Source organism: Purpureocillium lilacinum (assembly GCF_023168085.1).
Source record: "Purpureocillium lilacinum CBS 284.36 DNA, scaffold_8, whole genome shotgun sequence".
In the NCBI taxonomy this organism is placed as follows: Eukaryota; Fungi; Ascomycota; class Sordariomycetes; order Hypocreales; family Ophiocordycipitaceae; genus Purpureocillium; species Purpureocillium lilacinum.
The window spans coordinates 2138723-2159639 of NW_027072118.1; the positions used below are offsets into that span (position 1 = coordinate 2138723).

A 20917-nucleotide genomic window follows, 5' to 3' on the forward strand; every position below is an offset into this window, starting at 1 on the left:
TGGAGGATTTAGTGAGCCCAGGGGGCTACTCATTGTATGACGATGGATAATTTACAGACGGCGACCCTAGGGGTTTTGCCTCTTTCGTTTCAGCTAATGTGAGAGGTGTTTGCTGCCGATTACATATATACATATATAAATGACAAAATCATGTGCTATTCTGTGAACATGAATCGTCGTGATACTTCAATGAGTCGCCGTGCTCTTAAGAGAGTTCCAGTTCGTTTAATTGCACGGCCATGCAGCATTCACCAAGTACGGCAAGTTCGGGGTCAAGGTCGTAGCACAAATAGCTCTGCGGCAACCTGCATGACACGCTAGTGAGACACCGGGACGAAGAGTCACAAGTGAAGCGGTAGAGTAAACAATTATTGACTCATTGAAACACATTCATCATAAGCATATTCTTCCTAGGGTATCGGGTTTGCAGCCTCATCCGCAGACATGCTCCTTCCTGCTCGCTCCAACACATGGCACGCTACTTGCGCTCCGCCTCGGCCTTCTTCTGCAGGTCATGCTCGACTCCCCGCTGCTGTGCCTTGCCATCCGCGCGCATCTGGTCGTAGTGCTCCTGGCCGGACTTGTCACCAGTCAGGCCGGCAACGGCACCACCGAGAGTGCCCTGGGCGCGGTTGGCCATGCCGGAGCCGAGATCACTGAGCTGACCCTTGGCCTCCTGCTGCTGGCCCTCGAGGTTCTGCTGGCGGCCGGAGTTCTTGAGAGACTGCAAAGGCGAGGCGTGTTAGCAGGAGCCAAGAAAAGGGTTCGGCGTTCCAGCACGATGGTGGGAATAGGGTAGATGCGAGCATACCTCGTTGCCAATGAGTCCGCCAACTGCCTCCTTGGCAGACCCCACCGTCTGGTTCCACGAGCCCTGGGTGCGGTTGGGGTCATCCTTGCTGACGCCGCCGGAGCTGGAGACGGTGCCGCCGGGCACCTTGAGAGCAGCCTGGGAGGCGTCGTGCTCGGCCTCGGCGTGGTCCTTGCGAACCTCGCCCTTGGCCTTGTCGCCCGTGTTGCCGGTCAGGCTGCCAATGGCGCTTTGGACGGCGCCCGTGGCAGAGTCGACGTACGACTGGAGCGTCGAGGGAGCCTGGTTCTTGTCGTCGGCCATTGTTGCTTTGAGTGACGATAAAATATTATGGTAGTTGGGGAATTGTCAAGGATTGTGGATTCGGCCTTGCTGTCTCTGGTCAGGTGGTGGGTGGTGGTGAGGAAAAGAGAACAAGTTCGTGGAGGGGCGCGAGGCTCGAAGCTCTTATATCAAGTGCCAGACCGGAAGAACGGCAAGCGAGACATGGACGCGTGGACCCTGAACGCGCCATGGTATCACGTCCAAGGCAATCGCGATGGCATTTGCCGTGCTACAGCCATGGTGCCAGGCGTTGGTGATGTCATTCTCGGGTGCGAACCGTCTGGATGGATCCCGTGGCAGGAAGGCCCGCTGTGTGGAAGAACGCTGACGTCACAGTGCCTCGTCCCGCCGCCAACCACAACCACCACCCCAACGACACAGCGGCCCCATGTGCCGGAATGGAGATACGCTTTTGGCGATGCCGGCCAAAGTCCTCCGGCCAAGTTTGGTGTGGGTGCGACGGTCAACAACCCGTGTAGCGATCTCGCCAAGCATGCGTGACATGTTTGGCAAGTCAATTTACATTGCATGATCGTCTGCACCCTCACTAGAGCTACGAGAGGCGAGGCGCAGGAAGGGCGTGAGGATATGGGACTTAGAGGCAGCGCGCTGCTCCATAACAACTGTCACAGTTGCTTGGTCCACCTCGCAAGCAGACCTTCTTAGCCTTGCAGATACTCAATAATCCAACGTTCTACGACAACGTGAACAAATAGACAAAACGCCTTTGCATTCGCAGCAAGCCCCCGGCATGCCATACCGTACCGCCCTGTGTATCCGCGAAGAGGTATCGTAGTGTACATTTTTCCTGTTGTACAAACCGCGTGGCTCATGCCGGCGCTTCATCCTCGCCGGGTCCGATTCCTCCCTTGCCCTATCCCGTCTGTACCTATTTAATGCTGGCTCCACTGAATCGTGTTCAGGTCGATGCCCTCCTGCACGAGCTCCCAGAGCGGGCTCAGCTCCCGCAGGAAGTTGACGCGCTCCTGCACTGCCTTCAGCACATAGTCAATCTCAGCCTCGGTCGTGAATCGGCCGATGCCGAACCGGATGCTGCTGTGGGCGCTCTCGTCGCTGTTGCCGAGAGCCCGCAGGACGTAGCTGGGCTCCAGAGAAGCCGACGTGCAGGCGCTGCCAGACGACAACGCAATGTCCTTGAGCGCCATCAACAGCGACTCGCCCTCAACATAGGCAAAGGACACGTTGACGCAGCCGGGGTAGAAGGCGTTTTCGTCGCCATTCTGGCTCGTGTGCTCCAAGGAAAGGAGGCCCTGGAGCAGGCGGTCCGACAGAGCCTTGATTCGCTTCGAGTCATACTGTACCGTGGTGTCAGTGGCTAGCTCATGACCACGATGGCAAGAAAAGACGCGCAAAAGGGGACTGAAATCAGACAGAAGCTGCGATCAACATGAACGGCCTTGTCACGGGCCATTCAGAAAGCCATGCATGTGTAGAGCAAATCATCCGCAAGAAAAGAGTGGGTTCGCGAAACGCTGCATCATCAAACCGCCGAGGTTACTTACCGCCATCTCGTCGTAGGCGATGCGGCAGGCTTCGCCAAAGCCAGCCACCAGAGGGGGAGCCAGGGTGCCGCTTCGCAGACCACGTTCCTGGCCACCACCGGTGATTATGGGGTCCAGGCGGACCCTGGGACGTCTCCGGACGTAGCAGGCGCCAATGCCCTTGGGGCCGTAGATCTTGTGCGAGGAGATGGACATGAGGTCGATGTTCATCGCGTTGACGTCGAGGGGAATCTTGCCCACGGCCTGAGCGGCGTCGGTGTGGAAAAAGACCTTCTTCTCCCGGCACAGCTTGCCGATCTGCTCGATGGGCTGGATGACGCCAATCTCGTTGTTGACGGCCATGATGCTCACGAGGGCCGTCTCGGGACGGATGGCGGCCTCGAGGTCCTCCATCCGGATCAGGCCGTTGTTTTGCACCGGGAGGTACGTGACCTCGAAACCCTCGTCCTGCAGATGCCGGCAGCTGTCCAACACGCACTTGTGCTCGGTCTGCGTGGTAATGACGTGCTTTTTCTTGCCAGAGCGGCCAAAGAAGCGGGCAACGCCCTTGATGCTCATGTTGTTGCTCTCGGTGGCGCCACTGGTGAAGATGATCTCCTTGGGGTCGGCACCGATGAGCTTGGCCACGTGCTCGCGCGCCTCCTCAACGGCTTTCTCGCTCTCCCATCCGTAGGCGTGCGTCCGAGAGTGGGGATTGCCGTAGACGCCGACGTAGAAAGGCATCATCGCATCGAGAACGCGCGGATCGACGGGCGTCGTGGACTGCATGTCGAGGTAGATGGGCCGTTGGCCCTCTTCCATGACGGCGGCCTGCTTAAGGACCTCTGAGACGAAGCGTGTCAGTAGTTGAGGCGATTATAGGTGAGTGCGCTGCGTGACATACCGGCCATGGGGCTCACTTTGCCGTCCGTCGGCACGCCCATCTGAGGCGGGGGGATGTCGGCAAAGTCCTTCTTGTCGAGCTTGATGGCCGTCTCGACCTTGGCCTTGTCGGTCCTGGACTCGGAGACGTAGCCCCTTCGCGAGGCCGGCCCCCTCCTGCCCGTCGCCACCAGGGCGGCGCGAGAGAGCGCGGCGCATCGCAAAGGAGCGGCAGAGGCCGGGCAGCTCACCGAGCGAGCCGACCGCCTCAGCGCGCTGGATGCAAGGCTGGCCATGGCTATCGCAGTGATGGCTATGGTGATGGATGCGGAGGGTGCACGGGCGGAGTCGGGGCTTGGGGCGAATTTATTTGAGGCCGACCGAAATGCGGTGGAAATTTGTCATTGACAAGGGCGTTGTTTCGGCTCGGCCACTCGGTGATAAGCGCCGTCGTGGGGGCTCTGATTGGCTGGAAATGGCCGGGAGAGCTTCCCCGCCGCCTCCGGGGGCAGGAGCGAGATGCGGGCAAAGGTTCTGGATGAGCGGGCTCTCCAGCTGGACGCTGTCGGGGCCGGGCGACGGGGGCTCGGGTCGCTGTTTAGCGGGTGATAGCAGCAGCAGCCATCTGGCGGGCTCCGACAGGACATGCACCTTTCTATACGTGTCGAACCCGACTGCGTACCCTGTACATATTTAACCTCACCTTGCAAGGCGACGATGGAGGCTTGCATATATGAACGGAGCAATCCGCACGTACTCCGTGTGCATCGTTCAAGCATCCAGATTGTGAGTGCCGTCTCAAGGGCCTTGGAGAGAGCTCCGTCTCAGCCGGCAGCAGATCCAGCAGCGGCCACGAGAAACCGGATGCTTCACGTGTGCTGCTGGTAAGACTATTGGCAAAACTTTCAAACCTTGAACGACCTCGTTGAACGGACGCTGCGTGGGTTTCCTGTGCGCCGTCCGTTGAAACATGCATCTGACAGGCCGTCTGCGACCACGGAAAAGCGAGCTGCGCAAGCCTCGCGCTGCACGACCCAACCCAATCCCCAAGCGGAGCGCCCTGCTCGCTTCCAGTCGAGGTTCCAGGTTCCATAGCTCGCTGACGCGCAGATCCCGGGGCACTGCCGGGCTTCCACCCCCAGCGGGCCACGCGCAGTGACGCAGTGACGACAGCGCCGCCCTGCGCCGACCCCCCTCCACTTCCGGCGACAGGATGGAGCCCTGGAGGCTGGCCCGCCCGTCATGCCGCCCTGAAGAATCGCCCGGGAACAGCTGGAGCTGCCCTGCGCTGCACCCGCCCATGCGCCACAGAGCTAGCGCAGACACAGCCACGGCCAAGTCGTCACCAGGCATGGGCGTGGGCATGGCATGGCCCGACCTGGGGCGGCCAAACCTCGCCGCTCTGACGGACGGCACCTCGAGCTGATCCCGCAAACCACAACTCTCAACTCCCTCAAGGCGCGCCGTGGCCCCTCGTCACTGCCGACCTTTGCGCCCTTCTCTCCCTCGCACGCTCTCCCCTCCCGATCGTGCCCCCGCCGCATCCCTCACAATGAGCTTCAAGGGCTTCCAAAAGAGCCTGACCCGGGTACGTCTTCGCCGCCGCCGCCGCCGCCGTTGCGTGTGCCCCTCACCCGAGCTTGTCCAGCCCCTCCGAGCCATCGTCATCCTCGCTCCGCCGGCGGGAGGCGAGACACGGCCGAGGGCCAAGACAAGACAATGCAATCAATGCAAGAGCTTCGCTAACCCACCGTCTCTTTTTTTCTCCGCGCATGTAGGCACCGCAACAGTTCAAGCAAAAATTCAACATCGGCGAGCAGACCAAGGACGCCGTCTACATCGACGCCGAGCGCCGCTTCCAAGAGCTCGAGACGGAGACCAAGAAGCTCCACGATGAGTCCAAAAAGTACTTCGAGGCCATCAACGGCATGCTCAGCCACCAGATCGAGTTCAGCCAGGCCATGACGGAGATCTACAAGCCCATCTCGGGCCGCATGTCGGACCCGGACTCGATGGTCATCGAGGGCAACCCCGAGGGCATCAACGCCTGCGAGGAGTACGAGGCCGTCGTCAAGGAGCTGCAGGAGACGCTCGCGCCCGAGCTGGATATGATCGAGTCTCGGGTCATCCGCCCAGCCAACGAGCTCCTCGACGTCATCAAGGTCATCCGCAAGACGGCCCTCAAGCGCGAGCACAAAAAGCTCGACTACGACCGCCACCGCGCCACCCTCAAGAAGCTGCAGGACAAGAAGGAGCGCACCGCCAAGGACGAAAAGGCCATGTGGAAGGCCGAGGGCGACGTCGAGCAGGCCACGCAGGACTTTGAGTACTTCAACGACCTGCTCAAGGACGAGCTGCCCAAGCTCTTCACCCTCGAGCGCGAGTTCATCCAGCCGCTCTTCCAGTCCTTCTACTACATGCAGCTCAACATCTTCTACACCCTGCATGAGCGCATGCAGCGCTGCGACATCGGCTACTTCGACTTGACGCGCGAGATCGAGGAGGCCTTCGAGGAGAAGCGCGGCGACATTCAGGAGCAGGCCGAGGCGCTGTCCATCTGCCGCTTTAAGACAACTGGTCGGCCACGGCCCCCGAAATACGCCCCCCGTCCCGCCCTCGAGGGCGGCAAGCAGCCCGGCTTGCTCACGGCCGGACCCAACGCGACCGCCAACTCCAAGGCGAGCGCGTACGCGCGGCGGTCCACGGACGGCACCGAGCAGAACCCGCCTCCCCCGTACTCGGCCGGGGCCAAGCCCTCCAGTCCGGGGCTGTCAGCAATCGCCGCCGCCAAGGCGAAGCCCCCGCCGCCCAAGCCCAAGCCCAAGGCCCTCATGGCCGCCCCGGCCGCAGAGACGGTCACCGCCCTGTACGACTACTCGGCGCAAGCAGAGGGCGACCTGAGCTTCCGCGCAGGCGACGTCATCGAGATCATAACAAGAACGCAAAACGAGAATGAGTGGTGGACCGGACGGTTGCAAGGCAAGGAAGGCCAATTCCCAGGTACGCCGCAACCCCGCATCATGTGTCGATTCTCGCCTCGGAATGCTAACGTGCCTCGCCAGGAAACTATGTCCAGTTAAGTTAATACAGGTGACGGCTTCTCGGGACGGTTTACCCCTGGCGGATTGTTGTAGCTATTTGGCGTATTGGCTCACGGGTTTTTTGACTACCACGCAAAACTTTTACATTACGAGAGCAGGATTTCCCTCGCTATCACCCGCACCACCCTAGACCATGGCAGATATATCCAGGCAAAATGTCTACGATGCCGCATTCTTTCACTGAGCCCAGCGTGAATGTACACACTGGTTATATTATGACATGCGAATCTCAAAAGTTGAGAGCTCCAATCGGTTTGGTTGGCACGCTCGATGAATAACATCTCCGTACCATGCATCTCGCGGGCCCAACGCCATACAAATGCGAACACACATCTTGACCGTTCCTACATCCTGCTCATGTCGTAGCCACCGGATCTTATGTATCCATGTGCTCGCTCACTGCGCCGTCCCCGCCATCAACGTCTCCAGCTCCCAGGGACTCAGCGTACTCCTCCTCCGCGACGTCACCTTGCTGCTCGTGCGTTCGCGCTTCCTCTTCTCCGGCTTGGGCTGTTGCTGCTGCTGCTCCTCCTCCTGCTGTGGCTGTGCGGGATCATGCTTGACGGGATCAACGTCCTCTGCTGAGGGCGGCACCGGCGCAGGCTCTGCCTCCTTCGTCTCGGCGTCGTTCGCGATAGCAGGCCGCTTGACGCCTCCGCGGGTGCTCGGCCCCGTGCCCCGGGCTGCCCGCAGTTTGGCCCGGACGCGCGCGGCGTCGGCCTCCTTCTCCGACGCCGCGAGCTTGGCGGCGATGGTGGACATGGTCAGGGGGCTCTGTTGCGGGGGAGGGTTGGCGTTGCGTGGCAGCGAGGGCTTCGTTGCAATGCGCTTTGGTGTGCTGCGGGCATCAGACTTCGCTGCTGCCGCGGCGCGCTTGGCGCTGGACGGTTTCTCGGCTTGCATCTCCTGCTTCGGCGCCTCTTGCTTAGATTTTTCCGTGCTCAGCGGCGCTGCTTTGGGCTCTTGCGACGCCTCAGCCTCCTTCTCCTGCGGCTTCGGCAGCAGCGCGTCATCCAGAGATGACCGTGATGAGGACCTCAGTCCAGCAGACGGCTTTTGTGCGGTATTCGACGCGACGCGCATCTGCGCCGTCAAGCCCTTTGGCCGGACGGGCAAAGATCGCATCGACCTGGCCTCGGCCTCGAGCTCCTTCGTCTTCTCTTCGGCAATGGTGCTAAAGTCCCCTGGCCTGGAGCGAACACGGCCCTCTTGGGCGGATCCCCTATTTCCAGCCGAGGCAGAGTTCTTCAGGGGACTCAGTCGTGGTGGCTCTGGCATGGGCGGAGAATCCGGCGAGGCCGGGCGGTCGTACGACGGCGCGTCGGCGTTGTCGTCGTCGTCCGCAGCAACGCCGTAGTCTGCGGGCGCGTCGTCGTCTTCATACTCGATGTCGCCACTCTCTTCGTTGGCATCGAAGCTGGGCTCGGGAACCAGATCCAAGTCTTCGTTGCTTGGCGGACAGGGAGAGCGCAGCGACGCAGCGAACTCCTCATCCTCCTCGGCGACTGCCTCGAGGCCCAGTTCAAACGCCTGCTTCGTCTCGTCCGCATCATGGACGCGGACCGGGCTCAGGCGCAGACTCATCTGCAGCTCCTCGTCGCACAACGGCTTGCCGCTCGCCGCCATCTTCCTCCTCCAACTGTCGATCAGATGGACGGCTTCCTTCCACCGCGTCTCCATTTTGACCCAGCCAGACTTGAGGCGGGCAATCTCTTCCTCTCGCAGCACGACTTCCTCAATCGGGACAAACGAAGGATTCGTCAAGATGTTGCGCATGTGCTCCACCACAGAGTCCAGCTCCGCATCCAGCTCCTCGCAGTTTGACCGCCTGATGACTTGCGCATCACGCCTTTCGTCGTCACCTTGGTATCCGCTCATTTCGCGTAGCTGCTTCATTGCTCGTTGCATCATGTTTAGGATCGTCTCGTTCTCCTCGCTCAGGTTTTGCGCCAGGTTCGCCAGGAACGCGTTCGTCTCGCTTCGTAAATCGTAATCGTCGGCCGCCACGCTGCTCGATCCCGCCGCGGAGCCCTTCTCCCGCCCGACGTCGCCCGTGACGGTGATGGTCGTTATCGCCGGGTTGGCTCTCGTGCCTCGCGATCGGCCGGCCTCGGTGAGCTGCTTCTTGAGGGTGTCGATTTGACGATCGCGCCGCCGTACCTCTGTCGCGCAAGCGGTCCTCGTTTGGGCCACCAGAGACTTTGTACGTGAGATCTCCTCCTTCAGCCCGCGCACGTTGGACTCCGCCGACTTGAGCTGCGTCTTCATCGCTGCCTCGGACGCGGCCGCGATATCCGCCTTGCGCTTCTCCTCGGCGTTCTTCTCAGTGAGCCGTGTGATGTCGGCCGTGTGCTTGAGGTTCTCGGCGCGCAGGCTGCGCATCGCAGTCGAGAGCGATTCACGATGCTCGGCATCGCGCTGAACTTTGCGTCAACTCTTGTCCCCGACCAGGACAGCGGGCCATCTTACGTCGCGCCTGAGGATCAGGTCGTTGACTATGCTTATTATGCGGGCGCGCGTCGCCGCGGACTCCTCGCCGCCATTCCCTACATTCGCAAAGTCGACGGTCTGCCCGTCGCGCAGCAGCCCTCGCGAGAGCAGCTGGTTGTTGATGTACAGCGACGCTGTGCGGAGGTTCTCGGTGTCGACCATGGTGGCGCGCGGGGTCGCAGCCAAACGGGCAAAATGAGGTCCGGGATGGCGCGTGCTCGACCCTGAAGCCAAACAGTCAGGTGTTGAAGGAGCTTGTCGCCTGGTGTCGTGGGGTTTCGGAATGCGAATGTTCGTTATGGGCTTGCTTCATTGGTTGCTATGGGGCGAAAGTAAACAATGCATGTAAATTGATGACTAAGCGCCCGCGCACGGTAATTCATCCACCCCATGAACATTGAACCCAAGACTCTCACAGCGAAACCCCTTCCGCATACGAACAGTATTCATGGGGTATTCATGGCATCAGATCACTATCGTGAGCCCGACGCGAGTCTCACTGCAAGTGAGGCCGGGAATCCTCAGTCATGATGCACGGCTACTCCAGGGACAGGATCCCGACCCCCGAACACTGGCGTTACCGTTCAGCGCCACCAAACGATGCAAGCGTCAAGATGCTCAGCAAACGGAGGGAATTGAACACCTGTCCTACAGATCACAATCATGAGAACAATGGCGTTCCTCACCGGCCCTTGCTGACCCCAACGGCCCGCAGCGGCTAGCAAACAGGCAGAAAGCAGCCATCGCATGCCGGCGTCCCGACACGGCTGCCTGTTACACGGAGCCCGGAATCCAGAAGAATCCCGCGACAGCGCCGTGCTCATATGCCACGCTCACAGTATAGGCCCTCCAGGCCCCCATGCCAGGCCATGCCGATGGCGTGCCGTGCCGTGTCAAGCCGTGCTGCGCTGCGGAACGGGCAGCAGCCGGATGGACGGGCAGCAGCAGCAGCATGCGCTTCTCGAACCATGTTCGGCCCCCGCGTCGGCGGCGCAGAGGCACGCACGAACTGGATGCACGGGTCGCGGCATGATCCTGCCAACGGAAGCCGATCATCAAGCTGCCGCCCAGTTGGCAGTTGAGGGGGCCAGAGGCATGACGCTCAGCCACCATGTGCTGTGCGTCGCGGACGCCAAGTCGCATTGGCCTCATGGAGGATACTCGACGCATTGCGCGTTGCACCGCTGTCGTCTCGAGCGCGCTGGGGGGCTCGTTGGCTAGGATGGCGCATGATGCATGCCGTTGAGCGGCGGAAGGTCACGTCAACGTAGGAACCGTGCCCGGGCTCTCGCTCCGGGCCCTGCTTCGGCTGTGGCACACTGGTGGCTCGGACAAGCTCGCTCACCTCTGCCGTCATATCTAGGATGGCACTGGGGGCAGCCTTGTGGCGTCGCGATGGTCGCGGCAGGCCACGTGCAGCGCGCCTTCGAGCCCCGAGTGTGTAAACTGTATAGTCCGCGCACGGAGGCTCTCGTATAGAAACTTCTCATTCATGCATGCCATGCCATTACATGTGCATACTTGGGCTGTAGCACTGCATGTATGTGCCGGCTCGGAGATGGGCAGAAAGCCGCTCGTGAGCTCTTGGGTCGCCTCGGAGCAGTTCCCAGGCTGGGCCCCGCGTCCGCCTGACCCTGCGGCTTCTGTTACCTCCTGGAGATCCAATACTCGCTCGCATTGAGCTCGTTGTCATCTCTTACCAATACCAGGTCAAAACAAGGTTTGGCCCGCCGCCCGGTGTCGCAGGACCGCTGATCCGTCGCGGCTCGGAGCTGTACCACGCTGACACAACCAAAATCCCTGAACGCACATGGGCACCTACTTCGTACTGGCTACAAGCCTCACCTTTGAAAGACGGACCGACGCTGGTAAACAGGCAATGTATGACAACGTGTGTATGGACAATCCTCCCGACTCCCAGGCACTCCGTGCATGGCAATTTGGGGGCGCTGCGCTGGTTCCAACGCTTGTCTATCTTTACGATATGTCACGGCGTCGGTGTTGGTCATAGGGCGCCCAAGCCATGCGACTCAAGCGCGCATGACCAATTCATATGGAGGTTTGACGATGAGGCCGCCACGTTAGACAGAAAGTACTGCGAGCGCCCAATCGTGTCCTCACGGCTGAACAGTCTCGCTGCCGAGGCTCTGCTGCGGGTAGTGCGTCGGAGAAGAAAGAGCTTAAACGGCAGATATCCAACGACCTCGCCATCAGCATCGGTAACTTACGCTTTGTCCTGGTGACTGCCCTGCTGTGACAACTCGTCTAACCAGCAAAGCTTAAGGCACCAGGGGTATTGAACATCTCCTGGTAGAGGTGCCTGGCGCTGGGAAGCTTAGCTGCGGCTCGTATCGCCCCTCCAAGAGCATTTCACCTTCGGGCGCCAATGGCCACCGATGTCAGGGTTTGAAGCCGCCGGCCGGGTGGCATCACCGCCGGTGTGGTGCGAGCAAGGTTCGATGGCTGGCGTTTGCAAGTCCGCACTAAAGGCGGCGGCCGCCATGGTCCCGTCGTGCGCGTGAGTCTAATCACGCAATTATCAAGTGGCGGGCCGGGAACGAAAAGACCGGCGCGGCGGTGTCGAGATGAGATTCGCGCCCGGCCGCAAACAAAGCAAAGCATGCGGGTACCGCAGATGCGAAGATGTCTCCCTTCGACAGCAGCACGAACTTTGCTTTTCTGACAATGGCGCGTGGCTGACTTGGACGGTCTTACTCCATAAAGGAGGCACAGATGAGGTTAAACGTCGATGGCCTCCTGCAACCGCTTGCTTTGCTGGCCTGCTTCCGGGGGTCTGAGCAGCTGAACCGGGCCACGGGCTGCAGCGCAATTTGGATCAAGCGCCAACAAAGTGTCTCGGAGTACGTAGTCAGTAGTATTACCAGCGCTGATGCCTTCGTAGCCTGTGTGTAAGACTCAGCTTCTGGGCGAGACTGCTGGAGATATTTGCCCAGCGATGGGGACGGCGCCAACGTCAGACGGCCCCAGCTCTGCGACAAAAACAGTGTTCGCCGTGGAAGATTACCGACACCCCTTTTGCTCAGCTTCTGAAGCCGCAAGAGAGACACCCGCTGATTGGTCTCGACTGGTGTGTGTCCGTGCGATGCCATGGCGCAGAGACACTTGGAAGCACGCGCCACGAGGTTGCCATCCCCGCCTCTCGGACCTGGGAGACACGTCTGTCGAATTTGTGGGGCCCGTGTGTCGCTGTTAGTATGAAGAATGGCCTGGCAGCTCTGCCGGGCGCAATGACATCGTCACCCAGTACGTAGGGATGGTGTCGCGGGTACTTGGTCGAAGCCGAGCGTCATCCCTTGCACTCGAGGCTGACAGCCCCCACGATGCTACCCCAGCATCGCCCGAAGTCGCAGGGAGGGATCGGGGCGACCTGCGAAGGAAGCGAATGCACCTGCACAGTTCATGGGCGAGGTCCTGCGTGCGATGCATCAGTCCACCAAGGCGACAGTCCGGACAGGAGAAAGGGCTGCGCCGACGAAGCTTGGTGTCATCGCCATTGACGTGACCCAATCAGGGACAGGATGCCAATCATCTGCAAGGCCCTGTGACAAGCGGCTCGCCGATTCGAAACGCGCCGGGAGATGGGCTGCGGCGCAGGTTTCGACTGTGCAGCAGTGAGCAAGACGCAGCACCCGGCGACTCTTTCCGGGGCGCGGCGCGCACACTTGGGGGCTTCATGCCCATGCCCAGTCGCACGACACGGGGGGCCGGAGAGCAAGCAAACACACAGGCAAATGCGATGCAGCCATGGGCGTCGCTCTCGGCCTCCCACAGCAAGGATGCCCGGGTCCGACCATGCACGAGGCCTCGTACCAGGTAACTAGGTGCCGGGCGGCAATGGCGGCGGGGTGGGCTTCGCGCTGCTTCGGCTGAGGCTGCAGACGCAGGGAAGATTCCCCAGACGCGCTTCAGAAGGTTCCGAGGCGCTGGGGAGGGGGGTGGCCAAGGGGTTAGCAGTCCATAGCGTCTGTTGCCGACCGGGGTTTCTGTGGGTGACAGGCGGGCGGACGAGATCAGCGTCCGGGTGGCTGTTGCCATCGTTCGATGAACTGCTCCATCCACAGCCAAATTGGCGATGCACGAGCACGGACGAAGGGCCAACGCCCCGGGACGGTCGCTTGCGCTCGTCGAGGTCGCACAGCATGAGGTTGACGAGCGTTGTGGAGAAGACGGACAGACGGACAGACAGACAGACAGGCAGGCAGACGAGGATCCGCCTTGCGCACGGCCTGCAGGAGAAGAAATTAGGAGCCACGCATCGACGGGTGGACGTCTAAGAATGTATGAAGCATGCAAGAAGGAACAGGAGGCGGGCCATCGTACATACGATGCAGTGTCCCGGGCCGTGAATCGGCAAACACCGAGCCCTCTGGCACGGCATCGTGACCCCGAACACACCGCAGGCGAGCCCGGGCGTTGCTGAACCGCAATCTGCTGGACGATGGGGCGCATGGAATTATGGCTCCTTGGGCTCATGGCAAACCAAGAAATGACTCGGGATCCTGGTCGGCGGGCTCGCTCGTGTGCAGAAAGTTGCATGCACGTTTCTCGCATGCGGTGCCACGCTGTCTAGTCCTGGCCTGTCCGACCCTGCCCCGGTCTGTCCTGTCCTGTTCTGTCGTGTCGTGTCGTGTCCTGGCTCTCGTTGCATCTCGGCAGATGCTGGGCATGGCGGACGCGACGATGGTGCAGGCGCCACCGATGGGGGCGGGGAGATGACGGCCGAGACGAGACGCGGGCTGAGAGGACGCGGCGATGCAGCTCGCGTGTGTCTCGTGTGTGCGTGTGCGTGTCTGTTTGCGAGAATCGACAGACGATAGAATGTAGGCGATACTGTACAAACTTCGACAAAGTGCGTCCACTCAGACAGGGACAGACGAGCGGCTGGAAGGCGCGAGCCAGCGCGCGTCGCAGTCGGTCGCCGTGGTGGTTGTGGACCAGCCAACCACTAGCAAAGGTCACGGACACGGTGCCGCCAACGAGCGCCAGCAGAATATCGATAGCCACCGCCCGCCGCGCCACCAACAGTGCGAGTGAGCGCTCAAACGGGGAACCGGGGGCCCCAAGAGCCCATTGATCAGCGACGTCCGGCCCCCTGTCCCAACCCAAGAGGCGGGCACGGGCCCCACCAAGACAGGGGGTAGCGCAATTTGAGGCTGCACTAACTGAGACCCACCAGCCACTACGACCCCTGTACCTACCCTTTCAGGGCCTTGAGGGCCCCAGGGCGCCCCTCCAGAAGGCTCAAGGGTTCACCCAGGGGGGCCAGTCGAGCGGGCAGACACACACACACACCTTTCAGCGCAGCGCTCACACTGGAGCGGCCGGCCGCCGGCGCCGGGCTCCATCGCCATCTGCTCCGGAGCCACTGGCGATGCGCCTTCAGCTTTCCTCTGGTGGATGGTTGGATGGCTGGCTGGATGGGCGGATGGATGCGTGGTGCCGGCGCCAGGTGCTCGTGCACCCCTGACCATCCATCTGAGTCGGGACTCGCGCCAACTGGCCCCAGCGGAGCCCGCGCCCACTCAGGGCAGCAGATCCCCTATGAGCACTCGCAGGTCGCCCGTACTGCGTCGTACCTCCGTGCAGGAAACCCCCGATCCCAGTCTCCATTCACCAACAGGCGACGATACTGTACCTGCCTCGCACCTCCTGTCCAGAGGACAATCGGTACCGGTCTGTCACGACCGCCGTCCTTCCTTCACTCCCACTCCCTCTGCCTCCCGCAAACCACCACAGACATTCGCAGCCACTGCCATCGCGACTTGGTCCCTTCCTTCTGCCATTCTCGCCGGGTCGACATGAGACGGCACTCGGCTATGCCGCTCTGAAAGTCCTCGAGGTACGTACGTGCGACGAAACGGCACTTTCTTTTTGCGACTCCCCGTGAGTCTTCGGCGCGCCCGCCCATCCATCCCTTTCTCGCTTCATGCGCCCACGGCAGAACCGCCGCCGTGCCTCGGTGCCGCAACACGCATTGTGCTGCCAGATTGCTCCCCTGCCACCTCGGGAACCGGGCCATTGACATCGTGTCCTCCTCCTTCCTGCCTATTCTTGTCCCGCGCCCGTCGCCTCGCGCACATCTCCAGGTCGCACTGAGCGGCAGGCGGCATCCGTAGCCACGTTGCTCATCCCGCTCTGCGCCTCTTGTGCTATCGCGAAGCATGCCCTTACGCTTCACAGCCTTTCCCGTCGTTGCCCTGTCGTCTCTTGCACCGGTTCGAAAGCCAGGGAGCCGCCACTAACTCGCAACCGCAGTGCATCCTCAACCCAGCGGCTGCATTCTCGCTGAGGCTTTGGCCACTGCACCGCGGACCCTCCAACCCTACAAGCGCAGGCGTCTCAACCACGGCGCCATTCTTGCCCTGCCAAAGCGTCGTACATAGCCGGCCAAACTTCGACGAGAACCCCGCGCAAGCCCGAGGCCTTCTGCCATGGCCATGATCAGCCCGACCACCGACGCCGCCGCGTCTCGGCCAACCTCGACCGTTGCCTCCCCACGCCACGTCAGGTCAAGAACCCAGAGCATATCCAGCGACCGTCCGTCCACGGTTGGCCTCAGCCTGGGCCTGACGGCGCCGCCTGTCTTCGTGTCGCCAGAGCCCGCCTTCATCGCCGGGTCGGCCGCGTCGCAAATAGTGACCAACGACCACGATAGCCACGCCGATTCTTGGTATGATCAGAATGGCGTAGAGCCGCCCAGCGAGACCGCCTTGGTCACGCCCGCTGCGCTGCATCTCGTCAACGGATTTCTCGACCAGCTCCTCTTCAACTTTTTGCAGGTTTCTAAATCGACGAACCTCTCTGCGCTTCGACCGGCTGTCTCCGAGATACTGAAGCCAAAGCTGGCAAAGGACACCATCACCAATGCGGACGAGGAGCTTCGCGAGTATCTGGGTGGCTCGGATGAGGAGGATTTCACGGCGCCCGCCAATCCTCGAAACTGGGATGTGGAGCTCGTATGGAAGCGCACGAGATTGCGATGCATGGTTTACTCCTCATTAGGAGACATGGAGGAAGAGGACGAAGACATATACATGGAGCAGGAGAACCTCGAGATCGGAGACCACGAACCAACCTCCGACGTCGTTTCTCCCGCAGTCGCCATCTTCCTGACCTCTGTGCTCGAGTACATGGGTGAGCTTACCCTGACCGTCGCTGGCCAGGCTGCATATCAACGCGTCCGAGCAAACATCGTCAAGGGTATAAAGAACGGCACCCGCGATGCTTCTGATGCTGGTGATCGCATTGTCGTCGGCGAGATGGATATGGAGCGCGTAGCTCTCGACCGGACATTGGGTCGCTTGTGGCGCGGATGGAAGAAGCGTGTGCGCGCCCCCGGCCATGAGACGACGGTGCGGCCCGCTTCAAGAGGTTCAAACAGCCATTCGAAGCAGGATTTTGGCTCTCCCGAGCGCCTTACGCCTCGATCTGCCATGAGCGACGTTGCTGGGGACGCGCGCAGACCTCAAGATCGCCCGGACGACACAATTGAGGAGGACGTGCTGCCTGCAGACATTCCCCTCCCAATGGGCGACAACGACATTGACGAGATTGAAGTCCCGGGCCTGGCCCCCAACAGTGACGATGAGGACGATGATGTTAGGCCCGAAGAGAAACCCATCCGTCGTCGCCCCAAGAGTCTCTCGATCACGCCTTTCATAATCGCCAACGGCTTGCCAACACCGACGACGTCGCAGCCGCACACCCCTGTCGTCGCCGCCGCTCGAAAACGGTCGTCATCGTTGCCAACGCCCGTGGCAGCAACGTTTCGTGTCGCCAGACGAGCCAGGAAAACTTCGACAGTCGTGAAGACGCCTGAAGCTGAGGACAAGGAGGAGACGGATGAGGAGGCACGCATTGGTGGCAAGAAGGCACCACTTCCAGGCGACAGTGATTCCGATAGGCGAACCAATGTGTTGCCCAAGACTCGTGCCGGTAAAACTTCAACGGGGCAGAAGTCTTCAGTTCCAGGCCGATCCGCTGCTGTGGAAACTCGAGGCTCCGAGTCTTCCGACTACGAGGATGCGGAGGAGGTGGCCTTTGAGAAGGCGGAAATCATGACGTCGTCAAGGGTCTCCATCACCGGCAGTTCGAGCTCCTTGGTATCAGAGTCTGGCAAGGTCTCGCCCATCAATCGGCCTTCTAGCGTCCATTCGGCCCGCATCGTCGATGTGCCTGGTCCTCGGAGCCCCTCGCATTCGCGGGCAACATCGCTTGACATGACTGAGCGCAACAGAGCAGTCAGCTTGTCCAGCGTGGCCAGTCGAACGAGGCCTCCTTCATCTCTGGATGAGCGGAAGCCTAAAGACGACGAGCAACCGCCAACACATGCGACACATGTATCGCGGCCGTCCGTCGAGAGGAAGAAGTCGCCGAGACAAGCCGGACCCGCTATATTCGAATCCGATGAGGGCTCTGGTCGCCCACAAGCTTCCGCCAAGCAGTCCGTCTCCCCCGAGACTATTGGCCGTGCCATTTCTCCGCCTGGTCCTGTTGCATCTGATGCTCTCGGCTCTCAGGTGAAGAGGGAACATGTGACCCCAAGCACCTTTGGGAAGAAGCCAACCTCGTTCGCAACTAATCGAGATCACCCGCCCGCTGGCCTGAAGGTGTCCACTTCAAGGAGCGTTAGCTCTGGGCCATTTATCGATGAGACCATCCCGGAGATCCCGCAAAAGTCACCAGTTCACTCTGGCTGGCAGAGCCCCAAGGCCGACAGCCGTGGCATGCACTCGATTGAGCGCTTCAGAACGAAGGAGACGGACGACGACATTTCATTGCCGATGCAGAGCAACGTCGCTCCTCGGCAGATTCACACGTCGGCGTCGTCGGTCTCATCGGGCACCTCCAGATTGAAGCCCGTGCGGACGTCGGAGGATAGCTCCAGTCGTGCCGAAAGTGTGGCGCGCAACTTTGAACAGCTTATTCAGAGCAACCAAACGATAACATATACTCTCACACCGGAGAACATGCGCGACATTGACGTGGGTCCCCCACTGACAACATAGAACTCATATTTAAATGCTGACCTCTCCCAGTCTAAGCGATCAATCGACAGCCCGGTTGTGACCAAATTCTCAAAAAGAAGCGAGGACATTCGCGGCCAGAGCTCGCCGCGAACGCCCACGATTCCGGACGGGCCAAGGTCGCCATTGACTCAGCAGCCAAAGACCCCCACCAGCCCCAGAGCCGTTGAGAGCAAAGGAAGCAGGGGCCCAGGTCCTGTGTCTCGCTCATCTCCAGGACTGGCCGGTTCGACGGTTCGAGTTGGAAGCCCCAAAGCTCGAGAGGCCCGTGTTCCTCGGGAGTCGACGTCAGACTTCGCCGAGTTCATCAAGTCCACGGGCCCGGCTGGGGACAGAGCCCCAGTCCGCAAGCCAAGCGTGCCCACGCCGACGAGCCCTGAGGTCAACAGCATGCCGGCTCGCCGGGTCTCGACAGCGAGCACCCGCGCCCGATACCAGCCTCGCGAGGCGGCGGTGGACACCAGGAACGATAACTCGGATCTGATTGACTTCATACGCCAAGGCCCTCCAATTGCCACCAGCGGCCACCGCATCCCTCGCCATGTCGCCCCGTTCCGCTCTACCATGGACTCGGACCAGATGTCGGGTGCTATCGGAGGTAAAGCGGTGGACGCGACCATCCCCGAGATCCGGTACAGCCAGGCATCCACCAACGTCACCGACAACTCCATGCCGTCTATGCAGTCATCCGTCAACTCTAGCTCCGCGCTTCTTAAAAACAAGGTTGCGCCTGCTCCGACTTCGGGATTCGACGACCAAGGCATGATGCCTCAGCGTAAACAGAGACGCGTACGCGATCCGTATAGCGTTGACTTCAGCGATGACGACGAGGAGGACATCCTCACGCCCAAGCCGCCTGTTAAGAAGGAGGAGAGCTTGGCAGAGTTCCTACGCAATTACGACCCGCCTCCGGAGCCTCCCAGCTCACCCCCTCGGCTGCCTAAGAAGAAGGCCAGCGCGCCGAGTCTCATTGGCAGGTTTACCCGCGGCAACAAAGACAAGGATGCAGGGCCCGTCATACCCAGCATCAAGCCGGAGTCGCGGTCTCTCCACAGCCGCTCCAGCAGCAGCAAGGGCGGTCACATCCCTCTCCAGGTGAACATGCCTTCCGGATACGACAAGTACGGCGCAGCCGATGGTCTCGCAGGCCGGCCGCGCATGATGTCCACGGCTTCTGCCGGCCGTGTGCCGAAGAAGAGGTTCGAGCCCCGCGAGGCGGTCTCGACGCGCCAGACCGAAACCTCGGAGCTGGCGGCGTTCCTGCGCGACTCTGCCCCGCCGGACACCGGCTTGGATACCCGGCTCGCGCGGGCGCCGTCCCACCGGGAAGAAAGCACCGGGTTCGCCAAGATGTTCGGGCGAAAGAAGAAGATTGGTGTGAACTAAATCGCCGGCAAGCAACACTGCAAGCATTTTCCAGCGAGACCGTCGGAACACGCCCGTAACGACCATTCCTTACTACAACGTCCACGAATTTACCTCTCTTCTCGTCAAATACTTCACTTTAGTCACGACTTCTCTCAACACTCTTCTTCTCTCGGCCAACCGTACCAGCGGTCTCACAGATTGTTGCGCGTATTCCCCGCTTCTGCTTCGGCCATTTGCGCTTTTTCTTTCTGAATACCCACGCCACCGCCTCGTTATCCATATGTAGCTTGATCTCGTTTCTTCTTTCTTCTCTTTCTCACGATTGGGCGCCGTACTCGCGCTGGTGGCCAAGGGTTGGATTTGAGCAGACGCTAGGCCCTTCTTTGCTCCTTTTTGTGCGATGTGTTGGCGGCCTGCTTTGTTGGGCCTTTTGGGGGCAAGTCTGGAGCGTCAGGGGCGAGGATGAGGATGACGAAGGGGGATCCAGGGCGGGGCAAAAGGGGAGGCTGCTCTGCTTTGGTGCTTGTCTGGACCAAGTTTGTGGTCCCGCAGGGCTTCCCCGAATATACTCGAGACATGGATCCTTTTTAGAAATCGTGCGCTGCTCTGATCGTGACTTGCTCGCGTGAATGCCCTGCGATTGGCGTGGAGATGCCGGTGGGTTTCGTATTCACAGCATCTCTCCTTTGTAAATGATACGAAGCTGTCATCGTCGGATCGAAGCACAGATGGACACTGGCACGGGACGTTGCGATGATGATTTGATTTGATGATTTCAACATGTCATTGCAAAAGCGCGTATACTCGTCGTCATTGTACCCAGACCAGCCCGGCAGCATAATAAACCGCTCCGCCCAAGGCAACCAACCAACCAACCAGCAAATCCATGTGTGTGTGTGAGTGTGTGTGACTCCGTGACCCCCCCGAATCCCCGTATGCGCAAGCCCGCTTCTCCTTTCCCTCCCCTCCCTCCGCAGCCCATGCATCTCGCTCCCGTCCCCATCTCTGTCGCTCTATTCCGAGGAGCCATACGATACATGGGTAGAGGAACACCACAGGAAAAAATCGGTACAGTACAGCCTGAAGAGAAGGCACAACAAAACCAGGAAAACGCAAAAGAGACAGGGAAAGGGAAAAGGAAACTAAAATATAGGATGGAAAAGGGAAGAATCAACCTATTGCCAAGAACCAAAGCACCTTGGACCGAATCGACAAGGAGAGTTCTGGAGCCGCGCGAAAGCTCCGCCGCCAGCCAAGCCCAGTGTAGAGAAACACACTTCCCAGAGCGCTGCAGATGAGAGCCATATCTGGGGGAGTTGGGCACGTCATTGCCGGCAGTGGATGAGTGATGCGCAAAGGGCAAGTGACTCGAAAGCGAACAAGAAAAACAAA

The 20917-nt window shown here is 60.5% G+C and overlaps 5 protein-coding genes across 5 annotated transcripts; 2 read left to right on the plus strand and 3 right to left on the minus strand.

The window, feature by feature from the left end:
- Positions 1-478: 478 nt before the first annotated feature.
- On the minus strand, positions 479-1114 carry PLICBS_010378 (uncharacterized protein; the record flags this gene model as incomplete). The annotated part of the gene is made up of 2 exons (XM_018326510.1): positions 479-724; positions 812-1114. The coding sequence occupies 2 exons, from the start codon at positions 1112-1114 to the stop codon at positions 479-481; spliced, it is 549 nt and encodes a 182-aa protein (XP_018174830.1).
- Positions 1115-2028: 914 nt separating this feature from the next.
- PLICBS_010379 (cysteine desulfurase) lies at positions 2029-3815 on the minus strand (the record flags this gene model as incomplete). Its single annotated transcript, XM_018326509.2, has 3 exons — positions 2029-2451; positions 2659-3482; positions 3542-3815. The coding sequence occupies 3 exons, from the start codon at positions 3813-3815 to the stop codon at positions 2029-2031; spliced, it is 1521 nt and encodes a 506-aa protein (XP_018174829.1).
- A 1256-nt stretch (positions 3816-5071) lies between these two features.
- Positions 5072-6604, plus strand: PLICBS_010380 (uncharacterized protein; the record flags this gene model as incomplete). The annotated part of the gene is made up of 3 exons (XM_018326508.2): positions 5072-5107; positions 5298-6519; positions 6582-6604. 3 exons carry the CDS (start codon positions 5072-5074, stop codon positions 6602-6604), a joined length of 1281 nt encoding a protein of 426 aa, XP_018174828.2.
- Positions 6605-7016: 412 nt separating this feature from the next.
- PLICBS_010381 (uncharacterized protein) lies at positions 7017-9272 on the minus strand (the record flags this gene model as incomplete). Its single annotated transcript, XM_018326507.2, has 2 exons — positions 7017-9038; positions 9090-9272. The coding sequence occupies 2 exons, from the start codon at positions 9270-9272 to the stop codon at positions 7017-7019; spliced, it is 2205 nt and encodes a 734-aa protein (XP_018174827.2).
- A 6290-nt stretch (positions 9273-15562) lies between these two features.
- PLICBS_010382 (uncharacterized protein) lies at positions 15563-19543 on the plus strand (the record flags this gene model as incomplete). Its single annotated transcript, XM_018326503.2, has 2 exons — positions 15563-18115; positions 18170-19543. The coding sequence occupies 2 exons, from the start codon at positions 15563-15565 to the stop codon at positions 19541-19543; spliced, it is 3927 nt and encodes a 1308-aa protein (XP_018174823.2).
- Between the last annotated feature and the right edge of the window lie 1374 nt (positions 19544-20917).